The 19,991-nt window shown below is 40.2% G+C and overlaps 3 protein-coding genes across 5 annotated transcripts in view; 1 reads left to right on the top strand and 2 right to left on the bottom strand.

Annotated features, from left to right (window-relative positions):
* arhgef25 (Rho guanine nucleotide exchange factor 25) overlaps positions 1 to 1,882 on the bottom strand; it is a 42,607-nt gene extending 40,725 nt beyond the window's left edge. Inside the window, exons 1-2 of the mRNA XM_011474675.3 lie at positions 1,769 to 1,882; positions 884 to 989 (exon numbers count right to left, since the gene is read on the bottom strand). Coding sequence (XP_011472977.1) covers positions 884 to 989; positions 1,769 to 1,789 — 127 coding nt within the window. The 5' untranslated portion in view covers positions 1,790 to 1,882. The remainder of the gene's footprint in view (positions 1 to 883; positions 990 to 1,768) is intronic.
* Positions 1,883 to 5,450: 3,568 nt separating this feature from the next.
* LOC101173138 (photoreceptor ankyrin repeat protein-like) lies at positions 5,451 to 10,152 on the top strand. The gene is made up of 7 exons (XM_011474673.2): positions 5,451 to 5,590; positions 5,806 to 5,915; positions 6,217 to 6,510; positions 6,587 to 6,716; positions 6,792 to 6,932; positions 7,276 to 8,045; positions 10,147 to 10,152. Exons 3-7 carry the CDS (start codon positions 6,250 to 6,252, stop codon positions 10,150 to 10,152), a joined length of 1,308 nt encoding a protein of 435 aa, XP_011472975.2. The 5' UTR covers positions 5,451 to 5,590; positions 5,806 to 5,915; positions 6,217 to 6,249.
* prkag1 (protein kinase AMP-activated non-catalytic subunit gamma 1) lies at positions 6,964 to 17,354 on the bottom strand. Of its 3 annotated transcripts, XR_002290171.2 has the most exons (14): positions 16,659 to 17,138; positions 16,413 to 16,464; positions 16,228 to 16,328; positions 16,080 to 16,161; positions 15,944 to 16,002; positions 15,784 to 15,829; positions 15,651 to 15,705; positions 14,373 to 14,499; positions 14,069 to 14,234; positions 13,948 to 13,985; positions 13,639 to 13,785; positions 13,429 to 13,528; positions 12,730 to 12,795; positions 6,964 to 8,046 (listed from the first exon to the last, which is right to left on the bottom strand). XR_002290171.2 is itself a non-coding variant. In XM_004068494.4 (13 exons), the coding sequence occupies exons 1-13, from the start codon at positions 17,232 to 17,234 to the stop codon at positions 12,785 to 12,787; spliced, it is 993 nt and encodes a 330-aa protein (XP_004068542.1). In that variant the 5' UTR covers positions 17,235 to 17,354; the 3' UTR covers positions 11,058 to 12,784. The 3 variants fall into 3 exon arrangements, 2 of the variants coding, with proteins under 2 accessions (XP_004068542.1, XP_020558704.1); XM_004068494.4 differs by lacking the exons at positions 6,964 to 8,046; positions 16,659 to 17,138 and adding an exon at positions 17,226 to 17,354 and having other exon boundaries at positions 11,058 to 12,795; XM_020703045.2 differs by lacking the exon at positions 6,964 to 8,046 and having other exon boundaries at positions 11,058 to 12,795; positions 16,659 to 17,136.
* Positions 17,355 to 19,991: the final 2,637 nt, after the last annotated feature.

Below are 19,991 nucleotides of genomic sequence, written 5' to 3'. Positions count from 1 at the left end.
ATGCCGTCAGGATTGATATTTTAACAGATATGAGCAAAGACGGTGTAAATCCAAGCAAGGAAAACATCTGGAAAGAGGGGTAGAAAAAAGGATTGTTCTGCAGTTCGTGTTGTTTTCTTCTACAATAGTGTCAAAGAAGTTGAGTAAACACAAAACAGAGTCATCCGAGTCCACAGACGACAGATTACAGCCACAAAAACAGAACATGCTCTTTTAAGGCCGTGTCACACAGTCACTACGTAGATTTTGTGCATTTTCCCAAGTATAAAATTTCGGTTTTCATGATCCACGCGTGATATCTGTAATTCATACGTGTTTCCACTGATGTATAACTTATATCGCGTAGACAGTGCACACATCACATTCAAATTACATAATTGGCCCAGGATGAATTCTACAGAAACAGTGATATGATCACGCACGGTTCATGTGCTCTGTTGATTTACGTGTTCTTTGCGTGGTTTATTCGTACTTCTTCCGTGGTTTTAACGTGCTTCATTCATAATAAATCTGTGCAGATTTCACGTGAAGACCACATTTTTCTCACTTTTTCAACGTATATTCATGTGTGACCAATTTTCATCCGTGCATAATGCACAAAATGTACACAGTAGGTGTATGACACGGTCTTTGGCCATAACCTTTCAAAACCCTGCTGACGTGATGATCCACCACAGCCCAACAATACTGATCTCCTCATGGTATGATATTTGCTTTTGTATATTATGTTATTATTGTGGCATTTGTTACTTAACGTGGTGTCAGGAGTGCTTCCAGTGCTGCAGTCTGAATGATGTGAGAGTCAAGTCTTTTTATGAAATCTACTCTGTAAGAGTCCTGTGGTGGGGAAAGCCACCAGCTGCAGTCACGTTCTCTGTTGTACCTTTGCATCCGGCAGTCACACTGGACTTCCTGGCCCACTTGAACTGTGACCTGAAATTCTGATGGCTGTCATCCAAACGACGCCCCACTTGGCAGGACTCTGAAATCTTAACAGGCCAGAGAGAGCATGGATGAGGAGGACACGAAAAACACCAATAGCTTGTGAGTGTTATGAGGGTAGAATAGACTTGTTAAGGTGATGGTTGAACACTGGTGTCATTTTTCTCCTCCTTTGCCTTTTTTATCTGCTCTTCAGCTGTTTCTTGTCCAGCCTGTGGAATTTCCCTCAAGCCACAGACTGATCAGGAAACTGGACGGCATCCCAACTTTGAGCCTAAGAGATCTTTAAGGGAATCTAATGAACACCAAACACATTCTGACCATCACTTCCGTTAAAGAAAAGCAAAAATCAAAGTGTCGTGTGCCTTTCTGGAGTCATTTGCTAAAGAATCTTAGCTTGTTTTGATTCATCATGCACAAAGAAGTAAAAAACAAAAACAAAAAAAAAAAACCAAGAGCATATTTTAACAATTTATGCTTGTTCTAACAAGGTTTCCTGTGGAGTTTTCTGTTTAAAATGGATATCACAAATCTTCATTTTCCAAATGTATTCAAAGAACACTGAGCGCTTTTATTTATGCAGTCACATCGTTCCCATAACCAATTCTTTTGTCTGCTTAGAATTATCCAAAACACATGTATTTATAAATATTTAAAATGTATTTATTTATTTATATAGCGCTTTAAATGGCACACAAAGACGCTTTACAACACATGAGAAACAGTTAATAAGAACAGAGCTAATACAATAAAAATACTAATAAAATACTAATAACATTTTATTTTGAAGGGATCTTTTCTTTACACAAACTATAAGCTCACTCACTCTATAAACGGCGTCCTCCATAAGTTCCTCGTCTTCCCCAGCACTTTTGCCAAAGTTTTCTTCTATGTCTTACATCCTTCTCAGCTTCCTCTTGGGGTCACCGGAGTCTTCACGTTGGCTTCATATCCCTCTCTCCTCAGAATACACAAATGCTTTGTTGTTTATGCGATTAAATGTGGAGAAGAACCTCAGAGTAACTTCTTCTCCGTCCCGATTGTCACTCACAGAACGGCAGGGCAGTCTGTGCTGTGCAGCATAAAGACAGCAGCGGCGTCCCTCCTCTGGGAGAGATGATGTTGATCTGTCTGACAGGTTCAGCCATGCCCAGCAAATCACATACTCAGCCTGCGCTCACTCCTATAGCAAGAAGAAACGTCCTGGAGAGCACTCAGATCCGTTTCTGACATCCTTCTAGTCTAAACCTTGTTTTTTAAACGCATTATGCAATCCTCATCAGTTTCCTGTCCAACAGAACTTTTCAGGATGGTGAAAGTCTGTAACTAGACAGCATTGACTGGTCAAACACCCCCATCCAGTGGTTCATCTGAAACACACCAAAAAATGAGATTATCATGGAAAAGCGTCTTCATTTCCACACTTCTATCAAAAAATGTAACTTTCATATAGATTTAGGACCCACTGTGTAATTGATTTCAAGGATTTATTTGTTTATTTTTACATAAATTGGGGTTCAACCTCATAAATGATTCAATGACAAAAAAAAAAGATAAGATTCTGATCACATCAAATCAATCAAAATTAAATATTTTCAAATACTCTGTCCATCTCCAACACTTCAGGACAGGTCACTCCAGGTCAGAAGGGTCCAGGTCCTGCTGGAAGATGGAATCTGCATCTCCATCCAGATCATCAGCAGAAGTTTTCTAGAACATTCTGCAAGACTGTTGCAGTGATTCTGGATTGAATAAAACCAGAGTTCACCAACACCAGCGCTGGACATTACAGCCCAAATCCTGACTGACTGGAGAGATCTCACTCTGGACCTCCAGCAGCTCGGGTTCTGCTCCTCACCAGTCTTCCTCCAAACCCCTACGACCTTGATTCCCAGAAGAAAGACACAATGTCCTTTCATCAGAAAACAGGACCTTGGACCACTGGCCAATGGTCCAGTCCTTCTCCTTGGCCCGGTTGAGACGTTTCCTCCGTTGGTCCAGGTTCAGAAGTGGTTTGACCCGAGGAATTCGACAGTTGTAGCACGTCTCCCGAATGGGTCTGAACGTGGTGGTTTTTGAAGCTGTTCCTCCTCCTCATTCCACTTTTTCCTGGAGTTCTGCAGGTTCTAAAATCTTGTCCTTTGGATAATCCGCTGAAAACCCTGGTCTTCTCTTTTGCTGGAGCATCTTCTCCTGCCCCATGTTGTCCTTCCATTGGACTTTCTGTTGTTCTGCTCGGACACAGCGCTCTGTGAACATCCGGCCTCCTTAGCTAGAGGCTTTTGTGGCTTACCCAGACTATGGAGGGGGTCCATGATAGTCCTCGGGATAGATATCAGGCCTGAAGTCATCCCCATATTGAACTGAACTACAGTCCCTGACAAAAGTCTTGTCGCTTATCCATTTTGTAGAAAGCGTATAACCTCACTTTTAATGAATCCATTGCTTTTAGAAATGTCTCATATGAAAGCTAAAACCCTCCCAAATTATGTTCGATATACTAAAATAAAATTGCTTCACTGAAGAAAGATGGATCATTTAATGAACACAGAAAGGTCACATTTTGGCAAGACAAAAGTTTTGTCGCCTACAGAGAGTAATGTGAAAATTTATCAAATAATTTACTTCAAAAACAAAAATATGTTGCATAACATCAGTGAATTAAGTAGTGCTACTGTGAGATCCATATTTAATATCTTGTATGACTTCCATGAGCTTGAAGGACAGTATCCATGCGGTTTGACAATGATTCATACAATTTATCGATGAAGTCATCGGGAATAGCAAAGAAAGCAGTCTTACATGCCTCCCAGAGTTCATCAAGATTCTTTGGTTTCGTCCTCCATGCTTCCTCTTTCATTCTACCCCAGACATGCTCAATGATGTTCATGTCGTGTGACTGGGCTGGCCAGTCCTGGAGCACCTTGATCTTCTTCGCCTTGAGGAACTTTGATGTAGAGATGGAAGTATGCGATGGAACACCATTCTGCTGCAGAAGTTGATCCCTTTTATGGATGGGAATGTAAGAGGTAGCTAATACTTCTTGATATTTTAGGCTATTGATATTGCCTTCCACCCTGCAAATGTTTCGCACACCCCCATACTGGATGTAACCCCAGACCATGATTTTTCCGCCACCAAACTTAACGGTTTTCTGGGTGAGTCTTGGGTCCATGCGGCCTCCAGTTGGTCTCCTGTGATGTAATTCAACTGAAGACTCATCTGAGAAATCCACCTTCTGCCACTTTTCCAGCGTCCATCCTTTTAGCAGCTGTGGGCCTTGGCAAATGCCACACGTTTTTTCAATTGCCTTTTGTTTAGTGCTGGTTTCTGGGCACTGATTCGACCATGGAGGCCATTTTGAGACAGAATTCTACAAACTGTTCTGGTTGACACAGGGACTTGAGTTGACCAGGCCTGGTGGAGCTCTGCTGCAGTGGAAAAGAGGCTGGCCTTGGATTTTGGAACCAACAAACGGTCCTCCCGAGCAGTTGTCTTGCAGGGTCTGCCGGACCTGGGCTTGTCAAAAACATCTCCAGTCTCTTCAAATCTTTTTCTTATTCTTTGTACTTGACGCTGAGACACATTGAAGGTGTCAGCCACCTCAGCAGTGATCTGGTCTTCAGCCTCTTGATAATCAACGCTTTGGTCTCAGGGTGAATCTTAGGCATGTTGTCAGAGGTCAAGTTGCAGTTGATGTGAAGGCTTGGTGTGCTGGGGTTCTTTTTATACACACCCACTAATTGATTGATCAGTAATTGATCACAGCTGAGGCTGTCATCTAGGATTGGGTGCATCATATGACAAGGCGACAAAACTTTTGTCTTGCCAAAATGTGACCTTTCTGTGTTCATTAAATGATCAATCTTTCTTCAGTGAAGCAATTTTATTTTAGTATATTGAACATAATTTGGGAACGTTTTAGCTTTCATGAGACATTTCTAAAACCAATGGATTCATTAACAGTGAGGTTATACGCTTTTGTTTCTACAAAATAGATAAGCAACAAGACTTTTGTCAGGGACTGTACAATTTCTTTCCAGAAACAATTTTATTTCAGATGCCAGGTATTTGTTTGGAAGTAAATGAATCATCACTAATGTTTTAATTTTTAAATGTGTTATTTATTTGTCAATATTGAGTCATTTAGCACTTTTATCCAAACCCTCCTATAAAGCATTCAGTGAATTTGAGGCAATGTGAGGTGAAGTATTCTGCTGAGAACACATAAAGGCTCTAAAAACCAGGAATCAAACCACCACCAGGCAGACAGCTCATTCATATCCCGATTTACAGCTTCATTTGTAAGGAAATGGCAGGTAAATCTTTTACATTTTTAAACATAAACCGAGTTCAGAAGTAGTTAGCAGAAAGTCAGAGTTGTGTTGAGAGTAAAATGACCTCAGCAGTGAGTAATCTTCTCTAAAGCTGTTGTAAGTGGGATGAGCTAAGCACAAGAGATCAACAGACAGCGTCTCGGCATGGGAGACTCCTCCTCTTTGTGATTTACTGGGAATGAAAATGAAGAAAGGCTATCCGCTTGCAGGTCCTGGAACAACTTTGTTGTTGTTTTAGAGGAAATCAGGAGAACTCTGGAGGAAGAGAGAGGAATCTACCTGCAGTCAGAAAGGTCACAGATACCGTCACGGTAAGAAACTGAACTCAGTCGTCTGTATGCTGGTCTAATAACACTTTACAGTTTGCAGAAAGATCAGTCCGAGGCTTTGAAAGACGAAAACCAAGACTTTCTCAATGACAAATCAAAATATTATTTTTCAACAAATCTGTCAATAAAACAATGATTTCCTTGCTTTGAATTCGGTAGAAGTTTTCTTGTCTGAAGTTATTGGGTTTGGGTTTCAGATTTAAGTGCATGCTGGACTGTTGGTTTGACGCTGTGAAAGAAAGTGGAGAAATTCCTTCATCCAACAGAAACAGTTGCAGAGACGGAGCAGCAGCACCATGTGACTGAGGTAAATCTGAGGTGGCTGTTCTTCATTTAGCTGCGCCGTAAACGCAGCAGCACAGTTACTGCTGATCCACCTAAGTGGCCTTTTGAGCTCATGATGCCACACGTCAGACACAATCGTAATCCCTGACTCCAGTCACCCTTTGCAGTCAACCTGTGACTCGCCAACGTGCCAAATCTAAAGCCTGGTGCACTGTTTGGTGTGACACACACCAACAAGTTTGACACCTCTGATTTGCAAAAGTCATGGATGGTTTGTGGAGAGGTTTTTGCCTCATCAGTTTCTGTTTGTAAAATATTTTTAGATGTAAAGGAAGAGGCCAGTGTTCTTTTGGAAGATGGCCTCTGTAGCGGACGACCCACATCTGGGCTCGGGTCCTGATGAGGACGACTCTCCTGCATCAGGACGAGACACGGACGCCGACAGCATCCTCTCTGATGACTCTGTGCTCCCAGACTACACACCAGAAATCCCAAATAACCCAACAGCTTCCAGCCTGTACGAGGCTTGTCTGCGCAACGATGCCATTTCTCTGCAGAAAATCCTGGGGGGAGGAGTTTCCAAGGAGGCGGTCATGAAGCTTGACAACAATGGCAGGGTGAGAGCTTAATCCTCTGAGAGACATTCTGCTTTTGACAGAGTCACTGACCGGCCTTCAATGGTTTTACTTGCAGAACTGTTTGATGGTGGCCTGCTCCAAAGGTTTCATCGACATCGTATACGGACTCCACCACTGTCCATTTGTAGACATAAATCACCAAGACAACGAGGGAAACACCGCACTGATGATCGCGTCTCAAGCAGGTGAACAGTGACAGTTGCTCCATCATCAGAAGTGCAATCTACCAACTGTGAGGCTGAACATCTGTCCCGCTGCAGGTCACATTAGCACAGTCATGTATCTCCTGAACTACTTTCCTGGAGTAGACACTGAAGTGAAGGACTGCAGAGGCTTCACAGCCCTCATCAAAGCGGCGATGACGGGCCGCGATGATGTTGTGGCTGCACTTGTTATGGCTGGTGTGTAAGAACATGAAACCCACCCACAAACTGTCACTCTTACGTTCAACTTTTAAGATACAAGATTCATTGTAGGCCATGTTTGCCTCTGGTGATCAGAGTACAGGAGCCAATGACCCAAGATCAGTTTAAGGGATCATTCAGAAGGAATTATCACATCTTAACATACATCCAGTAATCTCAAGCTTACCAGTATCCTGGTTAGTTGTAGCTAAATCACTTGCTTATTTTTAGTTTACTTGTTACCGAAAAATCTATGAAAAACCTTTTTACTGTACACATTGAACGTAAATGTCCCATAGTTGAGAAAAAAACCTTTAGTTGTTTGATTTTCATCATCCAGGAGCAGACATACATGCAGTGGACTCCACCCGTGGAAAATGTGCCCGGGACTGGGCCCTCAAAACTGGTCGCTATGAGACCTTTCATCGTCTCCGGCGCCTCGCGGCGAGGCCAAAAGCAGAGCAGTTCTGTGAGAACTATGTGGTCGAGTGGCCTGAGCTCAGGGAGAAAGTGGCCAAAGCCGCAGCTCAGAAAAGTCCAGCAGAGAAAATCACATTACGAATCAAAAACACGTTTGGATTCAGCTTTCCACGCGATCCCCAGGACAATGGGGTCTTGGACCACATGGTGCGCATGACCACCAGTGTCCACAGTCCTCTGATTTCTACGGGATGCCGGCCGCTCTGCCCCACAAGTCCTCCAGAGATGGGAAAGAGGCGACTGGCTGTAGCAGAGCTGCTGAAAAAACACTCTCTGAAGGAGCTGGAAGAAAGCTCCGTGTGCCACAGCATTGGCTCAGCGTCCCACGTCCTCCCCTCAATCCACTCAGCAGAAACCGTGGCCGCCACATGCTGCCCCGACACCGAGCGGCGGGGCAGCATCCTCTCTCTGGCCTCCACCAAGGTTGCTACCGCATTTGTTCCCCGCAGCATGGCGAGGAGGAACAGCGTGTTTCCTTCTGGGTGTATTCCTAAAATCAGCGTGGACACGCCTGCAGATGCAGCGCCAAAGAAGGAAAAGAAGAAGAAGAAGAAGGAAAAGGGCTATCTGGAACCCCCCAAGTGGAAATATAAGGAGCAGAAGGACGAGAAAAAGAAGGAGAAGAAGAAAGCTGAAAAAGAAGAGAAAAAGAAAGACTGTAAGAAGAACAAAGCATAGGTTTCTAACAAGTCTTTTTTTATTTATCGTCGTGTTTATTATGAGAAAAAAAAGTTTAATTTATATATTTTGTTGATACTTTTATGATCATGGCAAAAACATTAGATTCATGCTTGACTATTCAGACAAAAAGATATGTAATCATAAGCCTATGCCACATTCACTTGCATAATATGGACCAAGAACCCATTTGTGTTTAGCCATTTTGTACAAATATATAATGTTTCCTTAGGGAGAGTGAATAATTGAAGCTCCTTTTGCTACATGGCTAAAGACTAGATCTTTATTCTGTAACCCTCATGCAGTATAAGCAAGTAAAAAAGTGTGATTTGATTCTGCCAATACTGTGCCCTTAAAACGTGTTCTGTTTGTGAATGTTGAGTCCAAAGTTTTATCCTGATTCAAGTCCCAAATAAACACATAGAAAAAGAAAACATGACACAGCTAGATTCAATTCACCAGTCTGAGACCAAACAAAGCATCAGGACTGTAGATTGTAGTACTGTTGATCATTTAGTCGTAAACTCCAAACGTTAAAATGTTTTACTGAATTCATTGAACTCAAATTAGTGGCTTTAGTTTTGCTTCAGCTGCTCAGTGTTGCTGCTGTTCCTGTTCATACCTGTGCGCTACAAACGTAAAGATGATGCACAGATCATGGATTATTGTTACCTACGCTGGGCCTGAAGTGCAAATAACATTACAAAAAAAGGGCTAGCCGCAAAAACATTTTAAAGACCACAACGGCGATTAAAACAAAAAAAGTCAAACAAATATTTTAAAAAATCAGCATCACATTTGAGAAACTCAATAAAATTCCAGAAACCAAAACATAAATATGATACAAATTTATAGAAAATAAAAGAAATTTCCATTAAACAAAATGAAACATTTAAAACAAGCACAAAGGTAGGTACTATGGGACATTGCTGATTGTAGGATGATGTCTGTCCATCATTTCAAATGGAAAGTAATTAGACATGAAGCGATATATCGTCATACAGTCAGAGATGTCTGTTGTACCTTCTTGTTCCGGTTTCTTATTGGGTTCATTTTTCTAACATTTTGTTTTGTTTTTTGGAATTTACTTTAGTTTTTTTACATTTGTTTTCTAAAATGTAATGCTGATTTTTTTTAAATCTGATTTTAACTTCAGGACCATCGTAGTTAGAGCTAAAAGAAAACATTCAAATGTCTTTTTTTTTAATGATTTAGGCCCTAATTAGAATCTAAAAATGTCATTCTAATATTAAAGACCCACTCAGATCATCTTTTCATCTATCTTCAAAGCTTCCCCAGTGGTCTTTAATTATGATTATGCTGTTTCTAGCCAAAATCCCAAATGCTGTGTCATTTTCTAAAACATAGTTTCTGAAGTGCGGCAGGAGTTCATAAAAAAAAAATCACAAATGTGGGCGGGACTGTTGGCACGGAGCAACCCCATGCTAACATGCTGCTGGCTTCCAGTCCCTAACATCCCTAACCTGACATGGTTTGATCCACATTCCAGCTCAGACGAGGAAAGCAGGTAGTGAGGAAAACAAAGACGATCATCCAAGTGGATGATCAGAATGGAGCGGAGCAGGAAGCTTGTGGTCCGCTGATTGGAGCACCTACATCATTGCTGCAAGCTTTTTCAAACTGCCTTTTTTATTTTCTATTACACAAAATAAGATGTTTTTGTGTCTACTCCTGCTTTACAACGATTTGAATGAAGACATCCTCAGAAATGCAATTTTGAGCTTAATTTTCTTTACATATTTCTTTTTCTATTATCAGAAACAGTAACATGTTAAAAACACCACAAAAAAAACAATTTTCATTGGAGTGGGTCTAAATATGGGAACTTGATCGCCTGGTTAGATTCTGTTTAATGGTCTGAAAAAATCAAAATGGTTGATTGAAGCAGGAAGACAAAGAAAGGTTGGATCTAACCACAGACAGTGCTCAGCTTGTCTCAGGATAAGACAATGATGGAGGGAAATCTTTCACTTTAGTGATTCGAAACTTGTCTATCGTTTCTTTATAAATGCTTTTTTGTCCTCTCTGGCAGAACTGAGGACTGAAGGACTACAGAACATTTCCTAAAGTTTGATGGGGTGGAACAGAGTAAAATGAAAGTTTACTCTGTTTACCTATCAATCAAAAACATGTCTAATTGTGCACAAATCAAATTCTAATAAAAATTTAAAGCAGCTTCAGATTCGGTTTTAATCAACAAAATGTAAACATCGAAACAAGTTTTTGCAAACAAGTGTGTAATATTTTACCTTTTAACATAAGAGTGAAGTGAAAGTGCTGCCTCTAGTGGTCATTTAAGGAACTGCTCTATAATCAGGGTCTGTGGCCATTCTGAAACTTGAACTGAGGAGCATTAACAACGTTGCCCTTGTGTAATTATTGCAGTTATGAATTATGAATCTAATCTCTGCATAATTGACTCCTGAATAGGGCTGCACGATATGAGGAAAACTCGCCATATGCGATTTTAGTGATCAACATTGCGACGACGATATAACTTGCGATAAATGAACAAATAGAAAAAACGTTTCCATTTCCCGGCAAAAGTTTAATTTAACTAAGAGTCAAAATACCTTAAATTATTCTCCAAATGACCCTCAGGCAACATCTAACATAAAAGCTCCATCCCATTGGTCAGCAACGTGAAGGGCTCCATCTGATTGGTCAAATGCATAAAGGGATTATTCAATTCATTAAATAGTTGTTTTAGCACCTTTAAGGTTTACCATTTATTGTGATTTTCGCTGACTTTTGCGATCTGGACATTGCACAGCTTGAAATCGCGACAACGATAAATCTGGGATTAATTTTGCAGGCCTGTGCTGAATGGAACATCCTATGCAGGCTGTGTAGGGAAATCATTCAGTCATAGTGTGCATTAACTCAGCTTTCACAGAAACTCCTGAAAGAGTTAGTGCAAACTTGAAAATAAAGAGGCAAAGATTTAAGGATATTATGCATTTAAAAGATGCCAATGAATAACTTTTTATTGCTTTGTCGTTAAATTGGAGCTTCAGTATGGATAAGAACAAAACCTGTGAATTTACAGAGCGGTTTGCATTCCGTCTTCAATTCATGACAACAATAAATGACAGGACGTGTTGGTTTGTGGTGACTTTGGAGTACAGAAAAGAAAATACAAATAAAAGAACCTGTAATATCTAAACTTATGACTTTTTATGGATTATTGACTGACAAAAAATCTCTATTTGTATAATTCGACAAAATCTTAATTTGACCAAAAAGATGTTTTGCACAAACATTAGACTTTGAAGCAACGATGTAAAGTGTTGACAATATAAATACAAAACCCCAAATGCGGGTCAAAAAAAAAAAAAAAAAAACCAGTCAAAGCAACAAACAAACAGTCCATTAAACATGTAGCTTTACAAGATGATGACAAAATCTTTTTCTTAAAGATACTAACTCCCAAATTAAATGGCTGGGTAATTTTTTTAGCAATCCCGTCATGTTCTGGTCATTGTTGTAGATTATGACAGACATGAAATAGAGGAGAACTTTGAACTTCCTACAAGGTCACTCTGAAGGCAGACGTGTTGACAACACTGACAACTAAATTCATGAATGAAATAAGATTCATTCAAAGAAAAACGTTAAGAAGCGTCTCTGACTGGAAGGGCTTTTTAAAGCTGCAACAGTCCCATCTTTTAAGATTATAAATCTATTCCTTCTCTTCTCTAAAAATGAGCCAATTGAAGAAAAAAAAACATTGCTGGGTAAAAACAAATCCATGGATATGTTCATTGATTCCCATCCCAGCAGCAGGTGGATTCATTTAGGGCAGAGTTTAACTGTGCTTTGACATCCTCACCTGCCTTAAGTGGACTTCAGGTGTGTTAACACGTCTCCCTCCGCCCCTCACCGCCTTTAGTTCTGATCTGATGCGGAGCCGTTTCCTAATTCTGAACGTTCACAGTACTTGGGGTTCTGCAGGAGCGCAGGTTTGTTTCTCATGTAGGCTGAGTAAATGTCACGTCATATTCAAAGTCAAATGTGTGCAAACTTGTAGATTATACTACATTATGCTAACAATGGAATAATATTGTTACATATTCAAATCTAACAAAGAGATTATTATTGATTAAATTAACATCATTCAGGTTAAAAAAAGTCTAAAGGGTGTTTTTAGAGCCACAGTGCTCCCATTCTTGCAGCTCTTTTGTGCACATTTTAATGTGAGCTACATTGTCATGTTGGCAACTCTCAAGTGGTTTTAACTGAAGGACTTTAAAATGTGGTTAAAGTGTTTACAAATTTTAAAATAATGCAGCTCAGTGAAGAAGAAAAAAAGTTTATTGTGCTTAGAAGAAACTTTGAAGGGGAGGCAGATGTTAGCATTAGCATATCCATCTGACGGCTGTTGGAGGACAGCTCTTTTAGTGTTCAGTTGTGTGTGCTGCAGGAACAAACTCCAGGTTTGGAACAAACCAAACCAGCAGAGTTTGAACACAGCTTTGGAGTTAGGCTCCCCCAAGAGGCAGGTCAGTACTACTATGATTATTATGATTGTGACATCATCAGACATGATCAACCTCAGACTTTTGCAGAGAGAGCAGAGCTGCAAACATTAGACATTTCAAATGAGCCTTCTCACATGCGTGGCCTTTCTCTCCCTTTGCTCTGGTCTCTTCTGAAAACATGATCAGATGTTAAGTTGAACCTGTAGATGGAATGATCAGGAGTAAAAATCCATCAATAAACAAAACAAAAAACATTCCATTGTATTGATAGTCAAAAACCAAGGGGTGTAACGATTAATCAATTATTCAGTGAATTAATTTGTGGTCCTACGATCCAACCAGATCCATCCGTCTGGGGCAAATTGTTCATCAAGTTGACTAATACCATTATAAGATAATTTCTAATTCAAATAAATCAATTATATCAATTTTGGAAAATAGCATCTGGATTGAGGTAAGGTAGGTTTATTTTATTATAACATGGATTCTTTGGACGTGAAAAAACAACAGTGGGCAGGAAACTAAAACGTGAATGGATGTGACATTCATTCTAGTTTACTTGTTTGATTGGACACATATTTAATTTCCACTTGATGATCTGGAAGAAATCCAAGAATCTGGAAAACTTCACTGTTCAGTAGCAGGAATTTCTGTCTGAGTCTCACTGCTGGAAGTTTGGATAAAGACGTCCTGGATCCACTTTAGGTCAGAGAATTGGATCATTCAAAATGAACCGATATGGACTACGAATCATATCGTCAACCACAAATGATGATATGAATCCAATCATTGATAAAACGAATGGTTACACCTCTAATAAAAACTGTACTTACACTCTTCTTTGTTAGTTAGAACTAGTGCTTGGAGGATATCTGACAGGGAGACGATTCCCTTGACCACTTCCTGTTCATCCACCACAACTAGTCTGTGCACCTGGAACAAAAGAGGAAGACCATTTTTATGGAATACTCCTTTCAGGAAAGCAAAAACGTCTTTTCTACATTTCCAGTCAGAACTGGGTGGAAGTGGAAAGCGAGCCTTACCTCCGCCTCCACCAGTCTGTTGATGATGGCCTCAAGGGTGTCGTGTATGTGGCAGGTCAGAACCCCCTCAAAGTACTGAGAGCGATGCTGCAGGGCTTTGGTTACAGTCACATCCAGGTTGTTGTACGTCTTTTCTGCTGCCAGATTCTGCACAGAGACACCTTGATTTGGCAATTTTCCTAACTTTCCTCACTGATCAATATCCGCAAGTTAGCGCTTAGAAGCAAGACGGACCAGAGTGGTTACATGGTTCTCACACAGCTGTGACAAAACAGAACATGCTGCATGAGGGGAAAGGTTTTAACTTACGATAACGTCAAATTTAGAGTATATGTCCACCACCCGTCCTGCAAAGCAGAGACATCCCATCAGACCTCGGAACAAAGAAAACTTGCAAAAACAGAGAAATGACTTTAAGCAGCCCACATACCTTTTTCATCCACAACGGGGAGTGCAGACACACGCTGTTCAACAAAAATACCCAGAGCTGTGTACACAGGTGTGTCTTTACGCACCATGGCTATGTTTTTAAATGTTCCAATATTCAGCTCCTCCACGGTTTTACTCAGGAATGAGGGTCTGGGCATCTCTGATATCTGAAAACAACAGATTATAACCATCCCAAGAAAACAATGGAAAAATGCTGCCAGGCTAACAAAAAGAGTTGTTGCCCCACAGTAGATTACTGCTGTAAAATGTGAAACTCGGGTAAAGACGACCTCAGAGGAACTCACAAACAGCTTCAAGAACTTGAGAATCCTCTTGTGTGTGAGTATATACAGGGTGTTCCCTGTCAGGGGGTCGATGACTGGCAGTCTGTGAATCTTGTTCCTCAGTAGAGATGACACTGCATCATACAAGCTATGGAAAAAAATCCTGTGAGATTCTATGTAGACTTTTTGGTCAGCACTTTTTTAAATGACAGATGCTAACATAAAGAAGTATAAAGCTAAAGCTTTTGAAGTGTGAAAAACAAGCCCACCGTAAGCTGAAATTTGGAATAGCAGCCACCAATATAGCTTCATGTCATTATTGCTCCATTTTTGGGGGTTAATAAGGTACAGATCCACCACCAGTGTGTGAATGTGTGAGTGAATGTGTGTGTGACTGGATGAATGGGTCTGTGACTGTAAAGCGCTTTGTCCTTGTAGGAAGAAAGGCGCTATACAATTATACACTATTTACCATTTACCAGATTACCTTTTCAAAAACTCTGACATAGTTCAGTACAGAGCCCAGTCAAGAACCTATTGCTTTCAGGCATTTGCAGATTACAGTGGAATCCCTGAACAAACATGTCAAGCCATTTCCTAGTTTCTCTTTTGGGGTAAGATAATGTCAAACTATTCCATCAGTGTTCCGGAGATGACCTATTCAATTACCAGTGCTATTCCCAATGCCGGCCCTGAAAAGGCTTAGAAATGAGCAATTTTCTATGAGAACGCCTCAGCTGTAGATCCACCTTAAAGACCCACTCCAATGAAAATTGGGTTTTTGATGTTTTTAACATGTTCTTGTGGCATTTCTCATGATTGAAGACACATATAAAGACAAATTTAAGCTCAAAATTGCTATTCTGAGTATTGCTTTATTCAACTTGCTGTGAATTAGGAGCAGACACAAAAAAAGCGACGCATAGAAAAGATCGTATGTGTGACGTTGAAAATACCCTGGGCGGGCGGCCACAAGCACCCTGCTCCAAGCTCTCAGCGACCAGGAGGGGAAGGGGGGCGGGGTTGCTCCACACCAACAGTCCCACCCACAAATCATAGGCAAATTTCTAATGAACTACTGCCGCTCTACAGAAACTATGTCCTAGAGAAGATTTGTTGACTTTGGCTAAAAATGGCATAGTCACAATTAAAAGACCACTGGGAACGCTTTGAGAATAGATCAAAAGATGATAGTATAATATAGGCAAAAAAACAAAAGACATTGTTTGCCCACTCATCAAGACTTTAAAGTAAAAAAAAAAAAAAAACACAAAGGTTTAAAGTGCTACTGCTGCTCACCTGGCATTGGGAGAAATGCTAACCAGAGGTTTGAAGGAGTCTTGAAGGTACAGTTCTATTGGAAACATAAAAGATCTTACTGCAGTGAACGTAAGAATAACTATGCAGCAAAACTTGTTCCAACCATTCCTACCTCTCCATGTTTCAATCTTGTGTTCTTCTAGTTCATAAATCTGAACCTGAAAGTGTAAATAGAGTATTAAAGAAAGTAGCTACTGTAACTAACATAGAAGTCTTGCAGCTGAAGTTGGACATTTGAAGGCTTCGTCCACTGGCGGACTAAACCATCTTACCAATGGTGACTTGTAGTAGCGATGCAGAATGTTGATAAAGTCTGTGATGGTAAGCATTCCTGTAGGGGAAAAAAAACATGAGCTATAAAGATGTTTATTCACTGAACTGAAATCCAACAAACAAAACAAATCTTACCGACAAAGCACTGTTTCTTACTGTCCCACAGAGGTGCTGCTCTCACCCCATTGGACACGAGAGCAAAGAAAGCCTTCTTCACCTGCACAATTATTGACAGTTACCAACGTTCAAGTGTTCATCTGATGGATTAAAAGGTTTCTCTTACCTGAAGTGATGTGTCAAACACAACTAGCTTGGAGCTGGTAGGTACAAGATCATAACAGCGATGAGACTTCATAAACCTCGTGTACGCATTGTGTTCGGAGTCTGAAGAATTGATCAAAACAAAAATGAAAACACACCTCAGTCAGTCTACGTCAGAGTCATAAGATCTACAGAAAAGTCTGTTACCTTCAATGACGGGGTCTTTCTTGCCCTCAAGATCATCAATAGTTACTGGAATCTGGGGAAACAATTACATAAAATAATAAAAAGAGCAGTTTAAAATATACCAACTGTACCAAAATCATAGGTTAGGATGGCTGACCAAATAACTGGATTAACCAAAGAACCGGAGTGAACATGTTAATGATTATTTGAAACACACCTGCGTATTTTGCACCATGTCAAAGTTTCTTTTAATAAATATATACTTACATTTGTTAATTTACCCGTTTGTAAAATAAAAACAATTTCCGTTGACGAAACTGGTCCGACGTTGTTCATTTAACCACCAGGAGAAGCCACGCAAAACAACAAACTAGTTCCTGAGAAGATGTTCATGAATAGATATACTTTAAGACGAGGTTACAGGTTATAAACATGCAGAAAGTACTTTAAGAGCCTTTGTTACTGGTTTTCTCTACACTAACGTGTTAGCTTGTTAGCTAACGGTCTGTCTGTGTCAGTCATTTACCTTCCCTCTCGAGTTAATTATTGGTTCAAAGACTTTAAAGAATGTCTTTATTATGCTTACTACAATTTAACCCGTTTATCCATGTTTGAATACCCGTAAATAAACCGTTTCCGAGGCCGAATCCTCAGATAGGGAGATTTCTAAACACACAACCGACAGATCGAAAACAAACGTGAAAAATAAGTTCGTAGCTAGCAGCTAACGCTAGCACTGTTTCCAACGTCGGCTTTAATGATTGTATGATGAGTTAGGAGCATATTGTGAGTAGGCTTTTAAATGTGCCCAAATAAACAGAGCCAATCACTTACACAATCCATATTCCATTGCCCGTTCGCCTCCTTTTGACCGGGGTGACAGGACGCCGCGCCAATCTATTTCCGCTCTGACCAGAGGAGCTGGACATGCGCAGTAACGAAGTCGCTGTAATCGGTGTCTGAAGTGTACACAAACAAATCTAGCCCAACCTTTTTAACGCCGCGGACCGGTATGGCGTCATTCAAAACTTACACGGTCTTTAAGATGTGGCGGGCCACTTTTGTAGGCAAGTTATGGAGGAACGGAGACATTAACATTACGAACACCAAGCTTTTATTTTGACAGACATGTCGTACACCGCACAGGTCTCATCCTCTCCCCTTCCCACTCTCGTGGTGCAAAAGAGAAGTACTGTATCAAATGTAGCTTTTTTTTTGGAAGTGGAAGGCTCCTCTTCTGCCTCCTGGCTGGCCCCTTTCCCCTTGGCAAATAAACTTTCCAAAGGAGTTTGTTTTACTCCTTTTGTTAGCTCCTGGGTTTTATTCTAGCGGTAACCCATCACGTGACCGAGAAGAGCGCCTTGGCCTGCGTCCAAGTGACATAGACGGTGTAACAGAATCGAGCAGTTTTTCAAAATAAAACATCTTTCAGATTCCGAAATAAAGCAAACGGATGACAGTTATTTATTCTGTGCGGCCCGCCAAGACCCAAGGACCGGTTATAGAACACATTTACATTTCTGGAATAAATTATGTCCTCAATCTTAAAATAAAACATGCAGTGGTTGTTTTCTTTTTTTTGTTACTTGTGACCGAATGCCCTTACATTTACACCCCAAATGGAGACTGGATTTGGTAGTGGTTAGTATACAATGTGATTAAAAACTTGACACAAGTTCCATAAAATTGAAGGTTACAATATACTCGTACAGTTGGACCGCGCTCCAACACTGCATGAGGGCGGCTGCCTCCAGGGACTCCTCAGCCTCACTGCACCAGTGGATAGCCACCAACAACCCCAAGGGAGATCTCCAATCCAAACCCTCATCAGGAGTACCTGTTCAGGGCCGCAATACACACAAACAAACCACAACCCCAACAGTGATTAAAAGAAAACACAAAACAGAGGAGGAGCACCGGAGCAGGACACCACTCTGTGTGGTTTCAAAGCCCTGACTGGGTGGTTTATTTTTCTGGCACAATTACATGAACCCCAATGAGGCTTAATGGGGCTTCTATTCCCATCCCTACTAAAAAGGTCCACATGTCAAGATCACTCACCAAGGCCAAACCAGGAAACCAGCGTCTAGCTGGGACTCCCACAGCTGCCCGTAGAACATAAATTCATTTTGCATTGTCTTAAAAAAATTGGTTTTGGTTCAGCTATTGTTACATTATACCAAATTTTTAACAGCTCTATTAAATTAGCAGGTGGCACCTCTCCCAGATTTAATCTAGAGAGAGGAATTAGGCAAGGTTGTCCTGTTTCTCCATGTCTTTTCCTTTTAGTTTCTCAACTGTTAACAGATCACATTAAATCCAGTGCAGTAGAAGGCATCAATCTCTTTGACAAAGAACTAATTATTACTCAACTTGCAGATGACACTACACTTTTTCTAAAAAATGAAAAGCAAATTCCTGTTGCTTTTGACGTCATTGGGACATTTTCAAAGGCGTCCGATCTTTGTTTGAATGTCAATAAATGCGAATTAATGGCAATTAAAGAATGTGTTGCTACCACTTTGTATAATCTTCCAGTTAAATCTGAAGTGAAATATTTAAGCATTTTAATACCAAAAGACCAACATGCAAGAAGCTCCCTAAATTGTAACCCACTAATAGAAAAAACGCAAAGGAAATTGAATCAGTGGCTCTCCAGAGATCTATCCTTGAGAGGTAGGATTTTACTCAGCAAAGCAGAAGGTATTACGCAACATAATAACATACGCAGCTTTGGCTTTACATGTGGATGATATAATTATCAAATAAATTGACAAAATGCTTTTTAATTTCATCTGGAAAAACAGAACCCATTACTTAAAAAAAATGTTCTCATGAACTCCTGTGACAAAGGTGGCCTCAATTTTCTCGATTTTTCTACCTTGAATAACACATTTAAAATGAATTGGCTAAAACAACTTTTTAGAAATCCCAGCTCCATTTGGAACACTACACCTCTTCATCTTTTATCTAAAATTGGTGGCGCTGATTTCTTTCTCATGTGTAATTATGATGTATATAAAATCCCACTTAAGTTATCTGCATTTTATCGCCAAGCCTTCCTTTCATGGTCCCTTGTATACAAACACAACTTTTCACCTCACAAATATTCTATCTGGAATAACAAGAACATTTTATATAAACATCAATCACTCTTCATAGAACATTGGTTTCGAAATAAGACTATTTTTGTGTATCACTTATTTAACAATCAGGGCTTACTTTTAACTTGTGAGGAATTTCTATCTAAATTTAACTTCCCTGTTCCACCTTTAGAATATGCTAGAGTGTTTGGAGCTATTCCCTCTGGTGTCTGCATGCTGTTTAAGTTCCAACACAGAGTTAATATTGAGGAGCCTTTTCTACTCTCTCCCATAAATACTCCTGTGGGGAAAATATGTCTGACCGGTTATCCCAGGAAAAAAACCAAAGCAATAAGAACATTATTTCAAACGAACATTGTTTCACTACCTCGTAGCATGTCTTATAGGAACATGTTTGCTGAAGACATTGCATGGAAGGAGGTTTGGCAAACACCCAATACATTTTTAATCACTAATAAGGTTAAAGAAGTTTCTTTTAAGATTATCCATAAAATTT

This window comes from Oryzias latipes, chromosome 5 (genome assembly GCF_002234675.1).
Source record: "Oryzias latipes chromosome 5, ASM223467v1".
In the NCBI taxonomy this organism is placed as follows: domain Eukaryota; kingdom Metazoa; phylum Chordata; class Actinopteri; order Beloniformes; family Adrianichthyidae; genus Oryzias; species Oryzias latipes.
Note: the sequence above shows the minus strand (reverse complement) of the source record. Positions and strands in the feature narration are given on the sequence as shown.

Bases quoted from the DNA above. Each gene is read 5' to 3' on its own strand.
- prkag1 (XM_020703045.2), bottom strand. From the start codon at position 16,727: ATGAACAACGTCGGACCAGTTTCGTCAACGGAAATTGTTTTTATTTTA. The intron at 15,830-15,943 runs GTAAGATGGTTT...TTACACTTTCAG, and splicing joins GCTACTACAAGTCACCATTG to GTTCAGATTTATGAACTAGA. The intron at 14,500-15,650 runs GTGAGCAGCAGT...TTTTTTCCATAG, and splicing joins AGCATTTCTCCCAATGCCAG to CTTGTATGATGCAGTGTCAT.
- LOC101173138 (XM_011474673.2), top strand. From the start codon at position 6,250: ATGGCCTCTGTAGCGGACGACCCACATCTGGGCTCGGGTCCTGATGAG. The intron at 6,717-6,791 runs GTGAACAGTGAC...GTCCCGCTGCAG, and splicing joins GATGATCGCGTCTCAAGCAG to GTCACATTAGCACAGTCATG. The intron at 6,933-7,275 runs GTGTGTAAGAAC...TTCATCATCCAG, and splicing joins GGCTGCACTTGTTATGGCTG to GAGCAGACATACATGCAGTG.